The sequence below is a fragment of the Hylobates moloch genome, unplaced genomic scaffold, assembly GCF_009828535.3.
Source record: "Hylobates moloch isolate HMO894 unplaced genomic scaffold, HMol_V3 SCAFFOLD_2, whole genome shotgun sequence".
NCBI classification, from domain to species: Eukaryota; Metazoa; Chordata; class Mammalia; order Primates; family Hylobatidae; genus Hylobates; species Hylobates moloch.
In genome coordinates, this window is record NW_026652277.1 from 78,023,595 (window position 1) to 78,047,957 (window position 24,363).

Sequence of the window (24,363 nt, forward strand, 5' to 3'; positions counted from 1 at the left end):
AACATGGAAAGGAATAACTGGTACCAGCCACTGCAAAAACATGCCAAATGGAAAAGACCATTGATGCTGTGAAGAAATTGCATCAATTAATGGGCAAAAAACCCAGCTAACATCATAATGACAGGATTAAATTCACATATAACAATATTAACCTTAAATGTAAATGGGCTAAATACCCCAATGAAAATACACAGACTGGCAAATTGCATAAAGAGTCAAGACCCATCAGTGTGCTGTATTCACGAGACCCATCTCACATGCAAAGAGGCACACAGGCTCAAAATAAAGGGATGGAGGAAGATCTACCAAGCAAATGGAAAGCAAAAAAAAAAAAAGAAAAGAGCAAGGGTTGCAATCCTAGTCTCTGATAAAACAGACTTTAAACCAACAAAGATCAAAAGAGACAAAGAAGGCCATTACATAATGGTAAAGGGATCAATTCAACAAGAAGAGCTAACTATTCTAAATATATATGCACCCAATACAGGAGCACCCAGATTCATAAAGCAAGTCCTTAGAGACCTACAAAGACTTAGACCCCCACACAATAATAATGGGAAACTTTAACACCCCACTGTCAACATTAGACAGAGCAACAAGACAGAAGGTTGACAAGGATATCCGACTTGAACTCAGCTCTGCACCAAGTGGACCTAACAGACATCTACAGAACTCTCCACCCCAAATCAACGGAATATACATTCTTCTCAGCACTACATCACACTTATTCTAAAATTGACCACATAATTAGAAGTAAAACACTCCTCAGAAAATGTAAAAGAACAGAAATCACAACAAACTGCTCTCAGACTACAGTGCAATCAAATTAGAACTCGGGATTAAGAAACTCACTCAAAACCGCACAACTACATGGAAACTGAACAACCTGCTCCTCAATGACTACTGGGTAAATAATGAAATGAAGGCAGAAATAAAGATGTTCTTTGAAACCAATGAGAACAAAGAAACAACGTACCAGAATCTCTGGGACACATTCAAAGCAGTGTGTAGAGGGAAATTTATAGTACTAAATGCCCACAAGAGAAAGCAGGAAAGATCTAAAATTGACACCTTAATATCACAATTAAAAGAACTAGAGAAGCAAGAGCAAACAAATACAAAAGTTAGCAGAAGGCAAGAAATAACTAAGATCAGAGGAGAACTGAAGGAGATAGAGACACAAAAAAACTCTTCAAAAAAATGAATGAATGCAGGAGCTGGTGTTTTGAAAAGATCGACAAAATTGATAGACCTCTAGCAAGACTAATGAAGAAAAGAGAGAAAAATCAAATAGTCGCAATAAAAAATGATAAAGGGGACATCACCACTGATCCCACAGAAATACACACTACCATCAGAGAATACTATAAGCCCCTCTAATGCAAATAAACTAGAAAATCTACAAGAAACGGATAAATTCCTGGACACATACACCCTCCCAAGACTAAACCAGCAAAAAGTTGAATCTCTGAATAGAACAATAACAGGTTCTGAAATTGGGGCAATAATTAATAGCCTACCAACCAAAAAGAGTCCAGGACCAGACAGATTCACAGCCGAATTCTACCAGAGGTACAAGGAGGAGCTGGTACCATTCCTTCTGAAACTATTCCAATGTATAGAAAAAGAGGGAATCCTCCCTAACTCATTTTATGAGGCCAGCATCGCCCTGATACCAAAGCCTGGCAGAGATACAACAAAAAAAGGGAATTTTAGACCAATATCCCTGGTGAACACTGATGCAAAAATCCTCAATAAAATATTGGCAAACTGAATCCAGCAGCATATCAAAAAGCTTATCCAACATGATCAAGTCGGCTTCATCCCTGGGAATCAAGGCTGGTTCAACGTACGCAAATCAATAAACGTAATCTATCAGACAAACAGAACCAATGACAAAAACCACACGATTATCTCAATAGATGCAGAAAAGGCCTTCAAAAAATTCAACAGCCTTTCATGCTAAAAACTCTCAATGAACTAGGTATTGATGGAACGTTATCTCAAAATAGAAAGAGCTATTTATGACAAACCCACAGCCAATATCATACTGAATGGGCAAAAACTGGAAGCATTTCCTTGGAAAACTGGCACAAGACAAGGATGCCCTCTCTCACCACTCCTGTTCAACATAGTGTTGGAAGTTCTGGCCAAGGCAATCAGGCAAGAGAAAGAAATAAAGGGTATTCAATTAGGAAAAGAGGAAGTCAAATTGTTTCTGTTTGCAGATGACCTGATTGTATATTTAGAAAACCCCAACATCTCAGACCAAAATCTCCTTAAGCTGATAAGCAACTTCAGCAAAGTCTCAGGATACAAAATCAATGTGCAAAAATCACAAGCATTCCTATACACCAATTATAGACAAAGAGATAGCCAAATCGTGAGTGAACTTTCATTCACAATTGCTACAAAGAGAATAAAATACCTAGGAATCCAACTTACACGGAATGTGAAGGACCTCTTCAAGGAGAACTACAAACCACTGCTCAACAAAATAAAAGAGGACACAAACAAATGGAAGAACATTCCATGCTCATGGATAGGAAGAATCAATATCGTTAAAATGCCCATACTGCCCAAGGTAATTTATAGATTCAATACCATCCCCATCAAGCTACCAATGACTTTCTTCATAGAATTGGAAAAAAACTACTTTAAAGTTCATATGGAACCACAAAAAGAGCCTGCATAGCCAAGACAATCCTAAACAAAAAGAAAAAAGCTGGACGCATCATGCTATCTTACTTCAAATTATACTTCAAGGCTACAGTAACCAAAACAGCACGGTACTGGTACCAAAACAGACATATAGACCAATGGAACAGAACACAGGCCTCAGAAATAACACCACACATCTACAACCACCTGATCTTTGACACACCTGACAAAAATAAGACATGGGGAAAGGATTCACTATTTAATAAATGGTGCTGCGATTAGCCATATGTAGAAAGCTGAAACTGGATCCCTTCCTTACACCTTATAGAAAAATGAACTCAAGATGGATTAAAGAATTAAATGTAAGATGTAAAACCATAAAAACCCTAGAAGAAAACCTAGGCAATACCATTCAGAACACAGGCATGGACAAAGACTTCATGACTAAAACACCAAAAGCAATGGCAACAAAAGCCAAAATAGACAAATGGGATCTAATTAAACTAAACAGCTTCTGCACAGCAAAAGAAACTATCATCAGAGTGAACAGCAACCTACAGAATGGGAGAAAATTTTTGCAATCTACCCATCTGACAAAGGGCTAATATCCAGAATCTACAACGAACTTAAACAAATTTACAAAAAAAAAAAAAAGAAAACAAAAAATAAACAACCCCATCAAAAAGTGGGCAAAGGATATGAATAGACACTTCTCAAAAGAAGACATTTATTCAGCCACCAGACACATGCAAAAATGCTCATCATCACTGATCATCAGAGAAATGCAAATCAAAACCACAATGATATACCATCTCATGCCAGTTAGAATGGCGATCATTAAAAAGGAAACTACAGATGCTGGAGAGGATGTGGAGAAACAGGAACGCTTTTATACTGTTGGTGGGAGTGTAAATCAGTTAAACCATTGTGGAAGATAGTGTGGCAATTCCTCAAGGATCTAGAACTAGAAATACCATTTGACCCAGGAATGCCATTACTGGGTATATATCCAAAGGATTATAAATCATGCTACTATAAAGACAAATGCACACGTATGTTTATTGCGGCACTATTCACAATAGCAAACTTGAAACCAAGTAGGTAGGGTAGGTATATAAGAGAAACAAAGATACATGCCCACATCAAAATCTATATGCAAGTATTTGTAATAACTGTATTCATAATTGTTCAGACTGGAAACAGCCCATATTTTCCATCAAGTGATGTAAAAACAAACTGTAGTACATCTACATAATGAAACAGAAAACCAAATACCACGTGTTCTCACTTAGAAGTGGAAGCTAAATGATGAGAACACACGGATACACTGAGGGGAACAACATGCACTGGGGCCTACTGGAGGGTGGGAAGAGGCGGGGAAATGACTAACAGGTACTAGGCTTAATACCTGGGTGATGAAATAATATGTATGACAAACCCCCATGATGCAAATTTACCTATATAACAAACTTGTACATGTACCCCTAAACTTAAACGTTAAAAAAGATGAAATGAACATGTAACAAAATGGATAAAACTCAAGTTAATTATATTTAGTGATAAAAACCAGACTCAAAAGGCTACACATACTATATGATTGCATTTATATGGCATTCTGGAGAAGAAAAAATCTATAGTGGATGCTAAGGTTTGGTTATGGGCTGGGGAGGTAATTACAAAGAGGCATGAGGGAGCTTTTTTGCATTATGGAATGGTTTATATTTTGATTGTGGTGGTGGATCCATTACTGTACACTTTGAATTAATTGCATACATCTGAATTGTGTACAAAATTTTTTATAACTACACAGCCAAAAAGAGTGAAAAATTTACTTTATGTAAATTTCCCATCAATAAACTTGATAAATCTCTAATCACATTCTTCTGTTTAATCACAGACTTCTACAATCTATTTCTAGCTTTTCATACATTTTATTTTCTCAAAGCACTATATATGCAATAAAAGGTCTTTCATTATGGCTAGTGAGTCACTGTTTTCAGTACATTTATTATTTCTTTCTTTGTGTAATTATAGAACATATGATATTAAAGCTTTTACCACTGATGTTAAGACTCTCACTTCCTGAGATGGTTTGGCTGTGTCCCCACCCAAAATCTCATCTTGAATTGTAATCCCCATAATCACCACATGTCAAGGTGGGAGCAGGTGGAGGTAACTGGATGGTGGGGGTGGTTCTCCCATGCTGTTCTGACGCTAGTGAGTTTCACGAGATCTGACAGTTTTATAAGCGTCTGGTAGATCCCCTGCTTGCACTCACTCTGTCCTGCCACCCTGTGAAGAAGCTGCCTGCTTCTCCTGTGCCTTCCGCCATGATGGTAAAGTTTCCTGAGGCCTCCCCAGTCATGTGAAACTGTGAGTCAATTACCTCTTTCCTATATAAATTACCCAGTTTTGGGTAATTTATATAGGAATATATGAAATATATATATAGGTAATTTATATAGGAATATATGAAATATATATAAATATATAAATAATAATAATTTTATATAGCATATGCAGTGTGAGAACAGACTAATACAGTAAATTGGTACTGCAAAGAGTGGGGTGCCGCGATAAAGATACCCGAAAGTGTGGAAGTCACTTTGGAACTGGAAAACGCAGAGGTTGGAATAGTTTGGAGGGCTCGTAAGAAAGGAAGATGTGGGAAAGTTTGGAACTTATTAGTTTTGACCAAAATGCTGATAGTGACATGGACAATGAAGTCCAGGCTGAGGTGGTCTCAGATGGAGACGAGGAACCTGTTGGGACTAGAATAAAGGTGACTCTTATTATGCCTTAGTAAAGAGACTGGCGGCATTTTTGTCCCTGCCCTAGAGATCTGTGGAAAGTTGAACTTGAGAGAGATGATTTAGGGTATCTGGCAGAGAAATGTCTAAGCAGCAAAGTGTTCAAGGGGTGACTTGGGTGCTCTTAAAAGCATTACGTTTTATGCATTCACAAAAAGATGGTTTGGAATTGGAACTTATGTTTAAAAGAGAGGCAGAGCATAAGTTTGGAAAATTTGCAGCCTGATGATACAATAGAAAAGAAAAATCCATTTTCTGAGGAGAAATTCAAGTCAGCTGCAGAAATTCCCATAAATAACAAGCAGCCAAATGTTAATTGCCAAAACAACAGGAAAATGTCTCCAGGGAATGTCAGGTCTTCAAGGCAGCTGCTCCCATCACAGACCTGGAGGCCTAATAGGAAAAAATGGTTTTGTGGGGTGGGCCCAGGGCCTTGCTGCTTTGTGCTGTCTCAGGACATGGTGCCCTGTGTCCCAGCTGTGGCTAAAAGGGGCCAATGTACAGCTCAGGCTGTTGCTTCAGAGGGTGCAAGCCCTAAGCCTTGGTGGCTTACACATGGTGTTGGGCTGCGGGTGCACAGAAGTCAAGCGAGGTTTGGGAACCTCTGCCTAGATTTCAGAGGATGTATGAAAACACCTGGATGTCCAGGTAGAAGTTTATTGCAGGGGTGGAGCCCTCATGGACAGCCTCTTGCTAAGGCAGTGCAGAAGGAAAATATGGGGTTGGAGCCCCCACAGAGAGTCCCCATTGACACTGCCTAGTAGAGTTGTGAGAAGAGTGCCACGGTCCTCCAGATCCCGGAATGTAGATCCAACGAAAGCTTGGACCATGAATCTGGAAAAACTGCAACACTCAATGCCAATTCGTGAAAGCAGCCGGAAGGGGGGGCTGTACCTTGCATAGCCACAGGGTGAAGCTGCCCAAGACCATGGGAACCCACCTCTTGCATCAGCATGACCTAGATGTGAGACATGGAGTCAAAGAAGATCATTTTGGAACCTTAAGGTTTAATGATTGCCCTATGGGATTTGACGGTGCATGGGGCCTGAAGTCCCTTTGTTTTGTCCAATTTCTCCCATTTGGAATGGGAGCATTTATCTAATGTCTGTACCCTCACTGTATCTAGGAAGTAACTAACTTGCTTCTGATTTTACAGGCTCATAGGTAGAAGGGACTTGCCTTGCTCAGATAAGACTTTGGACTTGGACTTTTGGATTAATCCTGGAATGAGCTAAGACTCTGGGGGACTGTTGGAAAGGTGTGATTGTGTTTTGAAATGTGAGCACATGAGATTCAGGGGGGACTAGGGATGAAATGATACATTTTGGCTGTGTCCCCACCCAAAATCTCATCTTGATTTGTTATCCCCATAATCCCCACATGTCAGGGGCAGGACCACGTGGAGGTAATCAGCGAGTGATAGTGAGTGAGTCTCATGAGATCTGATGGTTTTATAAGAACCTGGCAGTTCCCCTGCTTGTACTCACTCTGTCCTGCCACCCTGTGAAGGGGTGCCTGCTTCTCCTTTGTCTCCTGCCATGATTGTAAGTTTCCTGAGGCCTCCCCAACCATGAGGAACTGTGAGTCAATTAAACCACTTTCCTTTATAAATAACCTGTCTCAGGATTTCTTCACAGCAGTGTGAGAATGGACTAATACACTTCCCTCTCATTTTTATAAAATAAGAACAAAAATAATAGAATCTTCAAATAATTGTACAAACATCACCATGTTTATAGCTGCTTAAATAAAACTGTTGACGAGCAGGCACTGGCATCATAACACACACAAAAAAACCATTTTCTAGGTGACACCTTTAAATCTAAATCTGATGTGTGAAATGTGATAAAGAGATACGAATGTATAATATATAAAACAGAGGACTTATATAAGAAAGCTAACATATATAAGTTTAAGTGGGTTAACAAATCAAGTAAATCATAACAGAATAATAAAGAATAATAGTAACAGTTAAAAAAATAGCAGCAGCAAATATTAATTACTATACGTCACATGGCATTTCTAAGTACTTTAGAAAATTAAATAATTTAATGTTCACAATAACCCTACGAAGATAGGTTAACTCTATTTTAGAGATTTATAAATTAAAACAGAACAAACTGAAAAAAGTTGTCTACTGTCACAGAGTAGCAAAGCTGGATGTGAAGGATAAGAAAATACTAATATATAGAACACTTATGTATTAACAAACAAATATTCAGACAGCCATAAATTTCAATAGTCACCTTCTCTTCCAAGGTTTCACTTATAGATGTTGCTAGTTTCAACAGTTCTTCTGAATCTTGTTGGCATCTACAACTCAAAACAGAACACCCTAACTTTAATTTTCTCAATGGCCATAAACAGTAGGACATACTCAAAATTAAAATTTAGGAAATATATAAAAGAATGTGGGATTTTTGCCAACAGGTAGCACAAAATGTTTTACTGATTAAAAGATGATTGGCTTATAAATACATTACTTCGAAATCACACTTATATCAGTATATAAATAAGCTTAGTCTTTTTTTCTTTTTCTTTTCTGAGACAGAGTCTCACTCTGTCACCCAGGCTGGAGAGCAGTGGTGCAATCTTGGCTCATTGCACTGTCTGCCTCCTGGTTCAAGCGATTCTCATGCCTCAGCCTCACAAGGAGCTGGGATTACCAGCATGCGCCACCACGCCTAGTAATTTCTGTATTTTTAGCAGAGACAGGGTTTCGCCATGTTGGCCAGGCTGGCCTGGAACTCCTGGCCTCAAGTGATCCACCCGCTTCAGCCTCCCAAAGTCCTGGGATCATAGGCATGAGCCACAACACCCAACCCCAAGATTTAATCCCAAATATAAAATGCAAAAACCTTCTGCAATAGTACTCTGACTTAACGGTATAAAGTTAAAAAAAAAAATTACTATGGGTTAATAATTCAGTAATTCTCAGAATTTTTTGTTGTTGTTTTAAGAAGCTTTAATTTTTAAAGGCTTCACAGTGGAAAAATTCACATTTAGTATGATTCCACTTTATAAACCAGTTTCTCCACTCCCACCAGGAAAAGGACCAGAAAGTCATAATAAATGTTTGCACAGCTTGGTGTATCTATTGGTATTGCAATTACAAAGGGCATGGTTACTTTTTAAATTACAATTTCTGAACTCCTACTTTTATAAAAAGGAAAATGCTTATTTTTAAACTTAAAACATTACCCAACATTTGGCTTGCGACTGTATTTCTCCTGAAACTGGTCCAAGGCAAGCATAGCCGTGTGAATCTCTAAAGGTGCCTATTGAGAACATTAAAAATTGGCCAACATTTACTGAGTGCTTGTGTGTCCCAGGCACTTGGCTAAATACTTTTAAAACATTATGTAACCATCATAATAAACACATTAGCTTAATACTATTATTAACTCTATTTAACAAATAAGAAACTTGAAGGTTAGAAGTTAAATGACCTAACCTGAAGGCCATGAAGGTAAATGATTTAATCCCCTTTCCTTATTAAAATTTACAAATTTGGAACTGTTAGTTCCTTCCTTATGACATTTCCTGCTACAAAATTACATCCATTTAAAAAAAAATAGAATACATACTCAAGGTTTTTTTGCTAAGAAACATGTATTATATAAAATGGTATGATTCAGAAAATCTTTTAATAAGATCATCTTTGTACAAGTTATTGAAATCGTCTTTTAATTATCAAAGTTGGCAAATCATTATAAAAGTGAAACTTTTTCTTATTACTTTAACATTTTTTTCTATGATACAAATTCACATTTTTAATCCTTGGAAGTCAACTTTAGATATGTGAGTATAACCTTTATTATACTCACATTATAAGGCCTGACAGCAAGATACCTACATGGTTATTCCATTTTAACATTATAATCACTCGCTAATTCTCATCTCTGATTCTGCTGCCTCTCTCAAACCTGCGAAGTGTTTATTTACCTCAGGTTTGCTAAAATCCACAATAAGGCACTTTGGATGCTTTATCTGCCTCTCCAGTGATTCCTGATAGGAAAGAAAAAATCATTACTTCAGAGTAAGTGAGTGATTATTTGACAAAATATACTGTTTTATGTCAATGCGCTAAAAACTAGGGAACTCTCCCAAGGGTCTGAAATAAGTAGGGTTGGGCTGATATGTTTTAACTGAAATATAAACTAGCTACCACTCTTATGACCATACTTTAAAAAAAAGTTAAATGCAATAAAACCTGCTCCACATAATAAATTTGGGAACAATTAGTAAAAACATTTGCATACTTTAAAAAATTTATTATTTTAATCTAAAAGCTACCATATTTTTATAATACCAGGTTATCAAGACTTATTAAATTCTGTGTGAAGAACACAAATGTAAAACAAACGAAACTCCCCCTAAATAAAACCCCAAACACCCACCCAATCTAAAATTGAGACATATCCAATTAAAAATTGGAGACAAAGCACAAAGAGATATGCAGGAGCACACCTGACTAGATATACTATTTTAATTTTTTTTTAAATTCTAACTTTGGGTTGAACAAAGCCTTGTAAACAGCTGGAGTTGTTAATAGTTCTGGAAAAGAAAAGGCAATTACGTTAAAACCTTGAGAACTTGTAAGAAAAAACAGAGATGTGCTAGCTTATCCTGAGAAGAAGCCCAAGGATTTTAGTAGCACAAGATCCCTTAGTTCCCTGACACTACATTCTCTATATTCAGCTATTTACATTTTCCTTTCAATGCCAGCCATTTTTAGAAATTATTTTACATTTCCAACATATATACTGTTTTTTGAAATTTATAAAATTAAATTAAATTTTAAAAACCAGGATTAACAATTTGAATATCTTCATTTTAGAAAATTAAATAATAATAAAGCAAAACAACTCTTGCTAAATGTTGAAAAACATTAGTTTTATTTCTTGTCTTAGAAGACATTTATGCAGCCAGAAAACACATGAAGAAATGCTCATCATCACTGGCCATCAGAGAAATGCAAATCAAAACCACAGTGAGATACCATCTCACACCAGTTAGAATGGCCATCATTAAAAAATCAGGAAACAACAGGTGCTGGAGAGGATGTGGAGAAACAGGAACACTTTTACGCTGTTGGTGGGACTGTAAACTAGTTCAACCATTGTGGAAGTCAGTGTGGCGATTCCTCAGGGATCTAGAACTAGAAATACCATTTGACCCAGCCATCCCATTACTGGGTATATACCCAAAGGAGTATAAATCATGCTGCTATAAAGACACATGCACACGTATGTTTATTGCGGCACTATTCACAATAGCAAAGACTTGGAACCAACCCAAATGTCCAACAACAATAGACTGGATTAAGAAAATGTGGCACATATACACCATGGAATACTATGCAGCCATAAAAAATGATGAGTTCGTGTCCTTTGTAGGGACGTGGATGAAACTGGAAAACATCATTCTCAGTAAACTATCGCAAGGACAAAAAACCAAACACCACATGTTCTCACTCATAGGTGGGAATTGAACAATGAGAACTCATGGACACAGGAAGGGGAACATCACATTCCGGGTACTGTTGTGGGGTGGGGGGTGGGGGGGGTGGGGACAGCATTAGGAGATATACCTAATGCTAAACGACGAGCTAATGGGTGCAGGAAATCAACATGGCACATGGATACGTATGTAACAAACCTGCACATTGTGCACATGTACCCTAAAACCTAAAGTATAATTAAAAAAAAAAAAAAAAAAAAAAAGAAAGTAAATTGTAGTAAGTATGATAAACTCTTTGATAATTCACAAAAGTATAGTTCCTTTCAGGTATACCCATTTAGCTCAACTATATGTATATGGTATTCTGGCTATAAAAGATGTGTAGGTTTTTTGTTAATATCCATTTTATTCATTTATTTCATTAGATTAATTCCATTTCCCTCAAAGCGGGTACAAACGAAAAAATAAAAATAAAAACAAATTCTGCTCCACATTTAACCTGTTTGGTTAACTGAGTAGTTATTTCATTGTCTCTTCTGCCTTTCTTTTTCTGTAAAGAAATATTTTTTAAGCAGAAAAAAAAATACTTACAAAGAAAACTGTTTTAGGAGTCTTAACTTGGACAGCTATGCCTCCATGTAAATATGGTTCCAGTTCTGTAGTGTCACCAATACTAAAAGAAAATGGCGATATCACTAGAAGAAAAAAAATTTAAAAATCATTACACAGGGATATAGATATTTAAATTTCAACTCTTATTGTCATAAAATGTTAATCATCCCTAATTTACAAAATTAAAGAATTCCAGCATAGTGTTTTTGTTTGTTGTTTTTTTTGTTTGTTTGTTTTTTAATGAAGAGCTGGGAGGAGTGTGGGAAACTAGACAGAGTATTTTTTCCAACGTGAAACTCCAGGACTTAAAAATAACCAAGGAAATTTACAGAAAAAGAATAATGAGGGCTACTCATTATTAGATATTAAAATATATCATAACGCCTCAATAATATAATAATAACTACCTATCATAATAATGTAATATGGTACTGGTTAATAAACAGACAACTGGAAAAGATTAGAGAATTCAGATACAGTCTCAAGTATACAAAGGACAAAATCAAGGTGGCACCTCAATCAGTAAGGAAAAGATAAGATTATTCAATAAATCTTATAAAGAAAAAAGACATCTGGGAAAATACCTATTGCAAATGGATAAAAGTTTTAAGTTTCAAAAAAGACACTAATAATTTCTTAGATAAAAGCATGGGAGAAAAATTCCTTTAAAATCATGTAGTAGGAAGGCTTTTCTAAGTAACACTAAATAAAAACCATAAAAGAAAATATTTAAAATTTGACTATAAAAACATAAAAAAGAAAACCTCATGACAAAAACCCATCATAAGCAACATCAAAAGATAAATGGCAAACCAGGAAAATATTATGCTCTGTCTGGGCATGGTGGCATGTGCTTACAGTCCCATCTATTCAGGAGGCCAAGGCAGCAGGATCACTTGAACCCAGGAGGCTGTAGTGTGCTAAACTGCACCTGTGAATAGCCACTGTACTCCAGCCTGGATAACACAGTGAAACCCTCATTTCTTAAAAACAAAAAACATGGTCCGGTGACATTTTCATCTATATTATGACATATTAGGTAGCTATAAAAGAAAATGTTTCTCATTTCTGAACCATTTGCTTATTCAAAACATTAAGTTAAAAAAACCAAGTAAGCCCCCCCTTTACTTAATATATTATATAATACAGGCATATATACTATATAATATGTAATATATACTATGTATGTGTATATATAGTAAATATATAAAGTAGACAGAATGGTCAGCAGAGTGAACACCAAACTTAGCTGCTGTTACCTCTGGAGAGGAAAGGAAGTCTGAAGTAGGATTCATTTTTAACCCTATTTAAACATATACACATACATATATATCTAGAATAAGTATGTATTATTTTAGCTATTTAACAATGTTTTTTGGCTGGTCATGAGGTTTTTTTATCTTCATACCTGTAATCCCAACACTGTGGGCAGCCAAGGTGAGAGGATCACTTGAGCCCTGGGGTTTGAGACCAGCCTGAGCAAAATAGAGAGATCTTGTCTCTACAAAAATAAAAAAGTTAGCCAGGTGTGGTGGCACACACCCGTGGTCCCAGCTACTTGGGAGGCTGAGGTGGGAGGATCACTTGGGCCCAGGAGGCTGAGGCTGTAGTGAGCCATGATCATGTTGCTGCACTTTAGCCTGGGCAACAGAGCAAGATGCTATCTCAAAAAAAAAAAAGCAAAAAACAAACGAAAAAACAAAAAAAAACAAAACAACATTTTTTCATGCTAGCAGAATATTACTTTAGCCCAGTAAGTAGCAATTTATAAATGTTAAGGAAAAAAAGTTTCATAACAGCCACTCTGTTTAAACTTATTCATCTCTCCCTCCAAAGAATTTTTGGCACAAAGTGTAGGTTTTCTTTCTCTTCATTTCTTGACATGCAGTGGCTCCTCTTTATACAAGCAGCCTCATAATCTGAACCACCCCCACAATTCACCACAACATGGACCCCAAAATTACAAATAATAATCCTAAATGATTAATTTTAATAAAAAAGTTATCTTTGATAATATCTATGATCTGAACCTGTATTTAAAATAATTAGATGTAGTCAGGAAACAAAATCCAACAGTTTTGTTATATAACATGCACGCTAAAATTACAAGTAATAATCCTAAATGATTAATTTTAATAAAAACATACATATTCTTTAATATCCATGATCTGAACTTGTATTTAAAATAATTAGATGTAGCTGGCAAACAAAATCAAATAGTTTTGTTACCAAAAATACTTAAATACAGATTCAAAGTTATCTATGAAGTTTGTAACAAGAAATGATTTTTCCCTCTCCTGAGGACATATTTTGCCATCGTTAAAAAAAAGTAGTTCTATTTACTGTCTATAAACTAAATACACAGTTATATTTTCAAATGCCCTAAAGATAAAACTGAATCAATTTCCCCTAAATAGGTGTAAGCATGCCATATAGTTACGGGTTGTCCAGTACTGTCTTTGACTCTTTTAAACATGGCTGAAGGAAAAATACAAACTACTCAGATTAACGCTGCTATAAATTCATTATATTAAACTTCAAATGGGCCCTATGTGATGCCTGACATCTTTCCATTTTTAAGAATGTCTACTTTCCTCCTGGTTTTGGCACCTTTCATTTCCTTTTGGCAATGATTTCACATTAGTCCAATGAAAAAAACAGACTCCTTCAACTTCTTGCGAACAAACCTACAAACTTGCCTGCAGACACGACATTCATCCCTTTTATTCAAGCCACTGAACAAGAACATATATCCCAACCAACATCTAGACATCTTCCTTTAAATACTTCATTGCCACCTCATTTTACAAAGCTAAACTATACTCTTTATCTTATCTCCAAAACCTTCTCCCTTTCTTGCATTCCTTAAAGTGAATATGTTGACTGACCATGTAGAAATCTTCACACACCTATAGTATGTGATCAAGTTTCCTCCTAAATATCTTAAGATTTGTGAGCTTAATTCTCCCTGCCAGCCCTGCTGTATTAAATTTCTTGTAGTTCCTTTAGTTCTGTCTTGCATCTGCGCCTTTTCTGTTTGTCTATGCATAAATAATCTTTCTTCAATTCCTTCCTAAGCCAATGCAACCTTCACATTTCAATCAAGACACCTTGTCCCACTGCTACTGTCCCCAAACTGGGTAGGTTTCCTTGCTAAGTTCGGTGTCCCCAGAATGAGTATACTCTCTTAATATCATCAGTGTTTAACAATGATCACTTGGATCGAATATTTTGAGGCCAAGGGCTTTAGATCATGTCTCTCTGAGTTGGCGTTCTGTTCCCAACACTAAGTATAGTGTCTGAACTATCAATTTGCTGAATAAGTATAAATGAATTAATAAAACACATTGACTTACCCGTTATTTGTTGTATAGATCCATTTAAACTTGTCATTCCATTAATTTCTCGAAATGTTAGGAACTGTCCTGTCTCCAGTTTGTGAGGATGATTTTCAAGGCAAGTAACAATGCCAGGATTTGCCTAAAAATAGGAGTAATCTATTAAAAAAGAAGTTCATGTATTCTTTGTGTACAAATTCAAATCTTAAGCAAAAATAACAAAGTTACCATAAAATTCTCAAAACTGAAATTCTAAGCTATTCTTCTGTTAGTAAAAGCAAGCCTTTAAAAAGCTATCACAAAATAGCAATCAAATTATTACTATTTTTTAAATGAATGCTGAAAATATGATTTCTATGTTTGGTAGGAGATGTTCAAAAATTCCACAGAAAGTATCAAATATTTAATAGATTCAAAAATTCATGTAACTTGTAAAAAACATTCCAAGTTATCTAATAGTTTTAAATGTGAGAAAAAACCATGGGCATAAATGATAAAAGCCTAACATTGAAGATCAAAGAATAGTAAAGAAGGAGGATAGAAATTTTAAAGATGGGAATCTGGTAGTTTACAGCTTGCTCAACACTTTAAAGAAATATTGTGTAGCTTATCAGCTATATTTCCTATAGTATTCAATAAAAGATAACACCAATGCAATAAGAATCCATACCATATTTTGGAATTTATTCTCTGTGTTTTTCTCAGGGACAAACTAAAATCTACTAGAGAAGGTAAAAGGTTAAGTGTTAATATGCCCGAAAGAATAATTCAGGTAGACTAATAATCACTCTGTAAGCAGAAAGATATATAGATTGACTTTTCGATAAATTTTTCTTAAAACGCATGACAGAGACAGTACTGGGTGTCTATCACCATGAGATTACACTGGGTTTAAAAATAAAGTGTAAAGACAGAAGTACAAATTACAAATACTATTATGTTAAAGTATATTATCATTCCCTTATTTTGTCTTCTTTTGGACTTCAATGCAAGTTGATTACAAAGAGTACAAATAAAGTAAATTATTTAGGTAAAATAATATTAAAAGGGGAACATAATGATTTCTCTGGTTCTTTTATGGAATAAAAAATTGAGCTTATGCATGATCAAGAGTGCAGTTAGAAAATTCAGACTTTTGAATTTGAAGGTTAATCAAAACTTTCTACACCTTCTAAATAATGCTTTAGAAATAAAACAAATTAGAAATGCTTTTCTCTAATATGATTTAAGTGTCCCTTTTTAGAGTATTAGGCTAGGTGACTTACAACATACTTAGTGCATCCACTATCTAACACAATAAACAATTCAGTAAACACTGAATCACAATTCATGACCCACAGGAGGTAACAGAATAAAATTAAAATTAAAATTTATGACAAGCCAATGTTGCTCTATCAAGTATTATTATTATTTTTCTTTCTTTATTTTTGAGATGTGGTCTCATTCTGTCACCCAGGCTGGAGGGCAGTAGTGTGATCTTGGCTCACTGCAACTTCCGCCTCCCGGGTTCAAGTCATCCTCCCATCTCAGCCTCCTTAGTAGCTGGGACCACACACCACCAGGCCCGGTTAATTTTTTGTATTTTTGGTAGACATGGGGTTTCACCATGTTGCCCAGGTTGGTCTCAAACTCCTGAGCTAAAGTGATCCACCCCTGTCAGCCTCCAAAAGTGCTGGGATTGTAGGCGTGAGCCACCATGCCTGGCCCTATCAAGTATTATTTGTTAGAGAAAATCCAGAATATTTTTAACAATAATATTCCAGTTTTAATATAATGCAGTCAAGAAATTAGCTACATATTACCTCATTATCTTAAAACACTGTAAAACAAATTTTGCACACTGTAATACTTTGCTGATACTGCCTTTTTGAAAACAGCATTCACATCAACTTCAATAAAATTTATTTTTAAAGTTCATTAATATAATCATACTTGCGTTATGTTTGAAATGAAAATTTCTTTTGGTTCTTCTCCTGTTGTATCTAAAACTTCAAATTCATCACCGAAATCACAAAATAACCGTGACCAAATTCCATGTACATCTGCACTGATAAACTGTAAAATGGCAAAAACAAGTTCAATCTTATTTATATAAAGAAAAAAAAAAACTCTACTATCTTAGGCCATTTCATACCAATTTCATTTATAATTAAGTATACCTTATAGAACCTATAGAATACAAAGTAAATCATAAACAGGATAAACTGATGCAGACTGGTTTAGGAACCAAAGATTTTCGTACTTTTAGTAAACTGATGTCCAGTATAACAAAATTAGAATATCAGCATATCATCTTTATAAATTTCATGATTTTTAAATAACAAAAATTCTGTGACTTTAAAATTTTGTGCTTGTCACAAAATTCAAGCACAACATAAAAGAAATAGATACTTTGGCTTAATAGTCCAGCAGTGAATTCTTACTTGTTGTTACAGGAAAGAGGAATGAAGTGCTCATTTACCAAAAGCAGCAGAGTTAATGGAAAATAGAATAGAGCTAAAAGCTGAGAGCAGAGTCTACAGAAAAAAAGGCTGAAAAACTGACATCACAAATCAAAGCCATGAAAGGTAAAACATTAAGTTCTTAAACAAATCATAAATGTTTTATTAAAAGCAATTTTTCTAACACATGCATTGTCTCCATTCTGAGAATTTGTAAAGAAATTATTTTTGGGCTTAAAGCTATTTTTAGAGCTACTGCTAATAAAGAGAAATCCTTATTCTGTAATGCACCCAATCTTGCATAAAATAATATTTTTCTAACATAATTAAGTATATCGATATTATGGTATAAGAACATATTAAAATAATTTATAATCTCAATTACATGAAGTAGTGATATGGGTAACAGAAGACCACCTCCTACTTGATCATATATTGACTTTACTGATCAAAATGGGTACATACAGCATTTTTTTTTTTACAAGACATAAAACCGGGCAGAAACTTAGAAGCCTTTTTTTAAAGTTTAACTCTAAAGAACATATAAATTACGTAAACAAAGATTTTAATTTATAACCTTGTGTAGTTATTTTGTAATACTGCTGTGCCCTATTGTAAGTTCACTGGCTATTCTGTCTTAATCACATGCTTAAATTGTAAACCACAACACGAATGCTCTAGAGCATAAATATGCTATGTAAATACAACAATCCAGAAATTTTCAACACGCCTACATCATAAATTATGATTTTGGCTTAGTGCCTAACTCAAAGAAACAAGTAGCTTTTTCCTTTTTCCAGTGGAACAACCCCCAAAACAAAGGAGATGAGGTTAGTAATGAATTCAATCACGAGCAAAAAAACTGATTTTTCCCATCTAAACCTCTTTTTTTTTTTTGAGACAGAGTCTCACTCTGTCTCCCAGGCTGGAGTGCAGTGGCGCAATCTCGGCTCACTGCAAGCTCCGCCTCCCGGGTTCACGCCATTCTCCTGCCTCAGCCTCTCCGAGTAGCTGGGACTACAGGCGCCCGCCACCACGCCCGGCTAGTTTTTGTATTTTTTAGTAGAGACGGTGTTTCACCGTGGTCTCGATCTCCTGACCTCATGATCCGCCCACCTCAGCCTCCCAAAGTGCTGGGATTAAAAGCGTGAGCCACCGCGCCCGGCCCCCATCTAAACCTCTTTCCAACGTCACTGTGCACCTAATTATGCTGCAGATTTAAAAATCTATGAGTAATTCTTGATCAGTCACTTTCCTTCACAACCCACATTCATCTATCTACAAGTTGTTAGGCCCCCACCCCACCCCACCCTTTTTTTTTTAAACAAAAGATATCTCAAATTCAATGACTTCTGACTATCTCTATTCCCAACTCTTTTGTCCAAGATACCAGCATCTCTCAGCTGAACTACTGCAGTAACTGCTAACTAGTCTAGCTGCCTCTACTCTACTCTTACAATCCAACAATTCTATTTCTTTTGGTTATCTTTCATGACTGCTTCATAGTCTTACAGATTACTGAGGACCCAAAGAGCTTTTATGTAAGTTACACCTATCAATATTTACTGTGTTAGAAATTAAAACTGAGAGAAATTTAAATCACAAGAATATACATATTCCATTGTCAGAGCAAGGATATCACCACACATCATATAGACTCTGGAAAACTCCACTCCGCCTCCTAAGATAATCAGAATGAAAAAGGCAAATAACATCTTAGTAATATGAAAATAAAAAGTTCGACTGTGCGGAACCACTGAAAGGGTCTGATGGATTCTTAGTGTCCCTGGACCATAGTTTGAAAACTACAATTATAGTCTTCTCTCCATACAGCAAGCCATAGTGATCCTTTAAAAATATAAAACGGATTAAAACTCACAGGCCTAAAAACTCAAATGTCTTCGAAGATCTTATAATGTATGGCCCCCAACCTACTTCTCCAAAACTAATCTTCTGGTATATTTTACTCCTACTATCTTCTCCTCTTTACCACTCTATTTTGGTCCTGCATGCCTCTTATTGTTCCTCAAAACCGCCAACCTAATTTTTACACTTGCAAATGTTTACATTTGCTGATTCCCCTGCTTTGAATGCTTTCCCCCAGGATCTTTATATAGCCTGTTCTTTCTCATCACTCAGGGCTCTACTCAAATGCCATCTCCTTAGTGAAGACTTCTCTAACCTTCTAATCTAAGAGAACCAGAACTGTCCCTTCTCCCTACATCATGCAGATATCATTCTCTATTTTTCCTTACTCACATTTTTTTTTCTTCATAGGACTTGAAACTATTTCGCGGTGGCTCATGCTTGTAATCCCAGCACTTTGGGAGGCTGAGGCGGGCGGATCACGAGGTCAGGAGATCGAGACCACAATGAAACCCCATCTCTACTAAAAATACAAAAAATCAGCCGGGTGTGGTGGCGGGTGCCTGTAGTCCCAGCTCCTCAGAGAGGCTGAGGCAGGGGAATGGCGTGAACCCGGGAGGCGGAGCTTGCAGTGAGCCGAGATTGCGCCACTGCACTCCAGCCTGGGCGACAGAATGAGACTCCGTCTCAAAAAAAAAAAAAAAACACATGAATGATGTATTTATTTTCTTGTTTACTGTACATCTTCCCTAGCAGAAGGTAATTTTCATGAGTAAGAAAATTTATCTCTATTCACTAATGTATTTCTAGTGGCTATAACTGTCTCCAGTACATAGATAGTCAATGAATATTCATTGAATGAACCACTGAACCTCTAGAAAATCACCATCATAACGACATTTAAAATTAGAGGCTGGGTGCAGTGGCTCACCTGAGGTCAGGAGTTCGAGACCAGCCTGGCCAACATGGTGAAACCCTGTCTCTACTAAAAATACAAAAAATTAGCCGGGTGTGGTGGCAGGTACCTGTAATCCCAGCTACTCAGAGGGCTGAGACAGGAGAATAGCTTGAACCCGGGAGGCGGAGGTTGGGGTGAGCCAAGATTGTGTCATTGCACTCCAGCCTGGGTGACAGAATGAGACTCCGTCTCAGAAAAAAAAAAAAAAAAATTAGATGATGATTTCAATGTTTATCATCCTTTCCATTCCTAATATTAATTCTTCCTTAGTTTTGGCAATCTGTCTATAAACCAAACTTAGATCCTAGTTTTAAAAACAGGAAATGAATATATCAAAATTAATGAGACAAATATTACTGTGATTATTATGTAAAAAGTTTCTTATATAACCCATCAATAAGTTAAAAATTCTAGTAGTGAAAGTGTTCTTCCTTTAGTTAATTACATGTCATTACTAAATGATACAATTACCTTAATTGGAGGGCACTGAGAACGGCAAAAGTCATTGATCTTCTTCTGCAATGGAAGTTTCATCTCAGTCAATACTACACACTGTTGAGAAAACAACAAATTAAAAACTAGAAATTACATAATTATTTTTGTAGTATACAATAATCAGAAGCATGACAGTTTGCATTGCACTAAAGACATATCACTAATCTCATTGAAAAGTTACAATCCTATGGAATTCCATTCCAAGGTTAATACCTTCACAAAGTACAGATAACAAAAGTAAAAATAACATATGCAGGGGAAAACCTGCACACATAAAACTTGATAACCATCACACACTTTATGATTAGAAGCAAACCTTAATATCCTATGTGGTATTTATGGACTCTAAGTGATTAGATTTGTTTCATCTATTACTATCACACAAATATTAGCCTAGCTACCAGAGTATTACTTTCATTTTAGCTTAAAAATCTGACAACATTTTTAAGAGACACATTAGTTGGCTACTAGAACATGTCCATCTGTGGATTTAGTTTTTTTAACTCTAGCTTGCAATATGGGTTGCTTCCTGTAGGGAGACATTCCTCCATGGGTCTCTCAGTCTATACAGTCTCACAAGGTATGCCATGAATGCAAGGCCCTTACCACTCTTTACTTGAGATCATTTCTCAGAATTGTATTTGCTGTGTAAAAACTTGAGGGATGAGGTAAGGTCTTCCTTAGGGACAAAGAGACATCTTAGCTTGCTTTAAAACAGCCAGTTCCCCAAGCTCAGTGCTCTTCTCTAAAGCAACCTACTACATGTGCAGGCATTCACTGAGCCCTCTGCCTTGAACTAGAGGGACTTGGGGGACAGGAGGCAAGGAAGAAAATGCAATATAATGCTCATATTTTTTATTATGCACTGAGTAATAAACTTCTTAGTCTCTGACCCAGGAATCTCATATTTCCTGCATCTGTGAAACAGTAAAGGCTAGTTTGCAAATAATAAAAAAATCGAAGACTAGACCCAACACATATTGAATCTGATTTGTGTTTTATCAATGTTAGAAAATTCTCAGTCATAATTTCTTTGAATATTGCCCTTTTCTATTGCTTTCTATCTAGAAATCCAATCTCATAAACTGGACCTTTTAATTCAAGCTCTCAATTATTTTAACTTGTCCATAATATTTTCTCTTATTTCTTTTTTGGGTTTTTTTTTTTTTTTTTTTTTTTTTTTTTTTTTGAGACACAGTCTCACTCTGTTACCCAGGCTGGAGTTCAGTGGTGCGATCTGGGCTCACTGCAAAACAACCTCTGCCTCCCAGGTTCAAGTGATTCTCCTGCCTTAGCCTCCCTAGTAGCTGGGATTACAGGCATACACCACCACGCCCAGCTATTTTTTGTATTTTTAGTAGAGACGGGGTTTTGCCATGCTGGCCAGGCTGGTCTGAAACTCCTGACCTCAGGTTTTCTGCCTGCCTTGGCTTCCAAAGTGCAAATAAAGATCAATTTCTTTATTTCTATGTGCTATAGTTTTGGTAATTTCCTCAGGTCTATCTTTCAATTCACTAATGTTTATTCCAGCTGTATCTATTCACTGTTAAATCTATCCACTGAATTTTAATTTTTAAGACTTCATGTTCATTTCCATAAGTTGTACCTGGTTCTTTATCACATCTGCCTGGTCTTTTTCAATAGTGTCTTATTTGTATATTATATATTTAATACCTTCTTTTGAGATTTAGTAGTTTTGAACATCTGTATTTTATAATGTTTCTCAAATAATTCTATTCTCCTAAATTCTTGGAGGTTTAGGCTGGGCACGGTGGCTCACACCTGTAACCACAGCACTTTGGGAGGCCAAGGAGGGGGGATCACCTGAGGTCAGAAGTTTGAGACCAGCCTGGCAAACATGGTGAAACCCCATCTCTACTAAAAATATAAAAATTAGCAGGGCATGGTGGCACGTGCCTGTGATCCCAGCTACTTGGGAGGCTGAAGTAGGAGAATCACTTGAACCCAGGAGGCAGAGGTTGCAGTGAGCCCAGACTGTGCCACTGCACTCCAGCCTGGGAGACAGAGCAAGACTCCATCAGAAAGGAAAGAGGAAAAGGAAAGGAAAAAAAAAGGAAAAGAAAAGAAAAAAGAGAAGAAAGAAAAATAAATAAAAATTATTTGAGGTTTAATAGTTTGTTGACTCTTGGTCATAATGAGCTGCTTTTTCCCGTCTTGTTATTTTGTACTGTGAACTCAAAGGGACTTTATATACTGGAATACCCTGTAACTTAGTTGAGGGTATACTTCTCTAGATTTGTTTAGTTTTGTTTTTGTCTGGCACTTAGGTAGGGTATGGCCATTATAGTACTACCTTTTTTTTTAGACGGAGTTTTGTTTTTGTTGCCCAGGCTGGAGTGCAGTGGCGCAATCTTGGCTCACTGCAACCTCCACCTCCCGGGTTCAAGCGATTCTCCTGCCTCAGCCTCCCAAGTAGCTGGGATTACAGGCATGCACCACCACATCCAGCTAATTTTTGTATGATTAGTAGAGACAGGGTTTCTCCATGTTGGTCAGGCTGCTCTCGAACTCTTGACCTCAGGTGATCCACCCACCTTGGCCTCCCAAAGTGCTGGGATTACAGGTGTGAGCCACCGCGCACAGCCTATAGTACTACTTTTTACATTAAGTTCTCAGTTTAGGAATTTCCAGATCACAAGAGATTATAAAGTTTAATCTCTAAACCTATGTGACAGCAGGCCTATGGTTATAAATTCCCCAGGAAAATCTTTACTTTTCATCCAGAGCTTAAGAGAAAATAGACAAGCTTCTTGTTCTGATTGGTATTGTTCTTGTCCACCCTTTCACTGAGGGCATAGCTCTCTGAGGCTCCAGCTCTATGAAGAAGGGGAGGTCTCAATTCAATTTCTCTAGTTTATGTAGTTCTAGGTCTGAATCTTCTGTTTCTATGTGAACATCAATTCCCAAGAACTTTGATTACTGTGACAGGCAACTCCTGTCACTAAGAGTAACTACAGATTAACAGTTCACTAGTCTTTTAGCTAACCGTTCATTTGTGGCCTCTGAGCATTTTCCTTACATTATTTTGAGCTCGGATAAGTCATTTAAAAGAAAGTCTGTTTAGAAATTCTAGGTGCTTTGCACCAGGATGAATTTTAAGTCATCTGGTCCAGAACAGAAGTCTATACTCATTTTTAAATGGGCAATAGCATAATTTACTCACAGAAAAAAAAAAAAAAATCAGGGTCAACCTAGTCACTTTTACAATATCCAAGGTCCTGGGAATGTTGTTGTTGTTATTTAAGGAATTGTTACCTATAATAGATTGAACTACTGATCCGTGTATTTTTACTCCCCTGTAACTGTATTGCTTGCCCACGGCTTTAGGAAGAGTTCCTTTTCTGCTTCTTGACTTTAGGCTTGATAACGTTGACTTGCTTTGGCCGACGGGATGTTAATGGACATAACAAAAACAGAAGCTTGAAATGTGCATGTGTGGCTTGACCTTCTGTTTCTGCTGCTACCATGAGAGCATGACCTAGGTAGCCTCCTGGTCCCAGGAGAGAGACACATGGGGGAGAACCCAAACTGGAGTTTAATCCAGGCTAAGTTCGGCCTAGAAACCCCAACGGACATTCAGGTACATAGGAAAGAAATAAATGCACGTTGCTATAAACCAGAGTTTTCAGTAGTTTTTAATGGATATTACTGAGAAAAAAGCCAACTGATATAACTATTTTGTCAGTAGTTCTTAGGTC

At 36.5% G+C, this 24,363-nt stretch overlaps 1 protein-coding gene across 2 annotated transcripts in view; it reads right to left on the bottom strand.

The window, feature by feature from the left end:
• UBA6 (ubiquitin like modifier activating enzyme 6) overlaps window positions 1-24,363 on the bottom strand; it is an 87,167-nt gene that overhangs the window by 39,037 nt on the left and 23,767 nt on the right. For both annotated transcript variants that reach the window (XM_032151881.2, XM_032151888.2), the window contains exons 7-13: window positions 20,621-20,701; window positions 16,817-16,939; window positions 14,903-15,026; window positions 11,526-11,629; window positions 9,417-9,479; window positions 8,673-8,749; window positions 7,718-7,784 (exon numbers count right to left, since the gene is read on the bottom strand). In XM_032151881.2, the coding sequence (XP_032007772.1) occupies window positions 7,718-7,784; window positions 8,673-8,749; window positions 9,417-9,479; window positions 11,526-11,629; window positions 14,903-15,026; window positions 16,817-16,939; window positions 20,621-20,701 (639 nt within the window). The remainder of the gene's footprint in view (window positions 1-7,717; window positions 7,785-8,672; window positions 8,750-9,416; window positions 9,480-11,525; window positions 11,630-14,902; window positions 15,027-16,816; window positions 16,940-20,620; window positions 20,702-24,363) is intronic.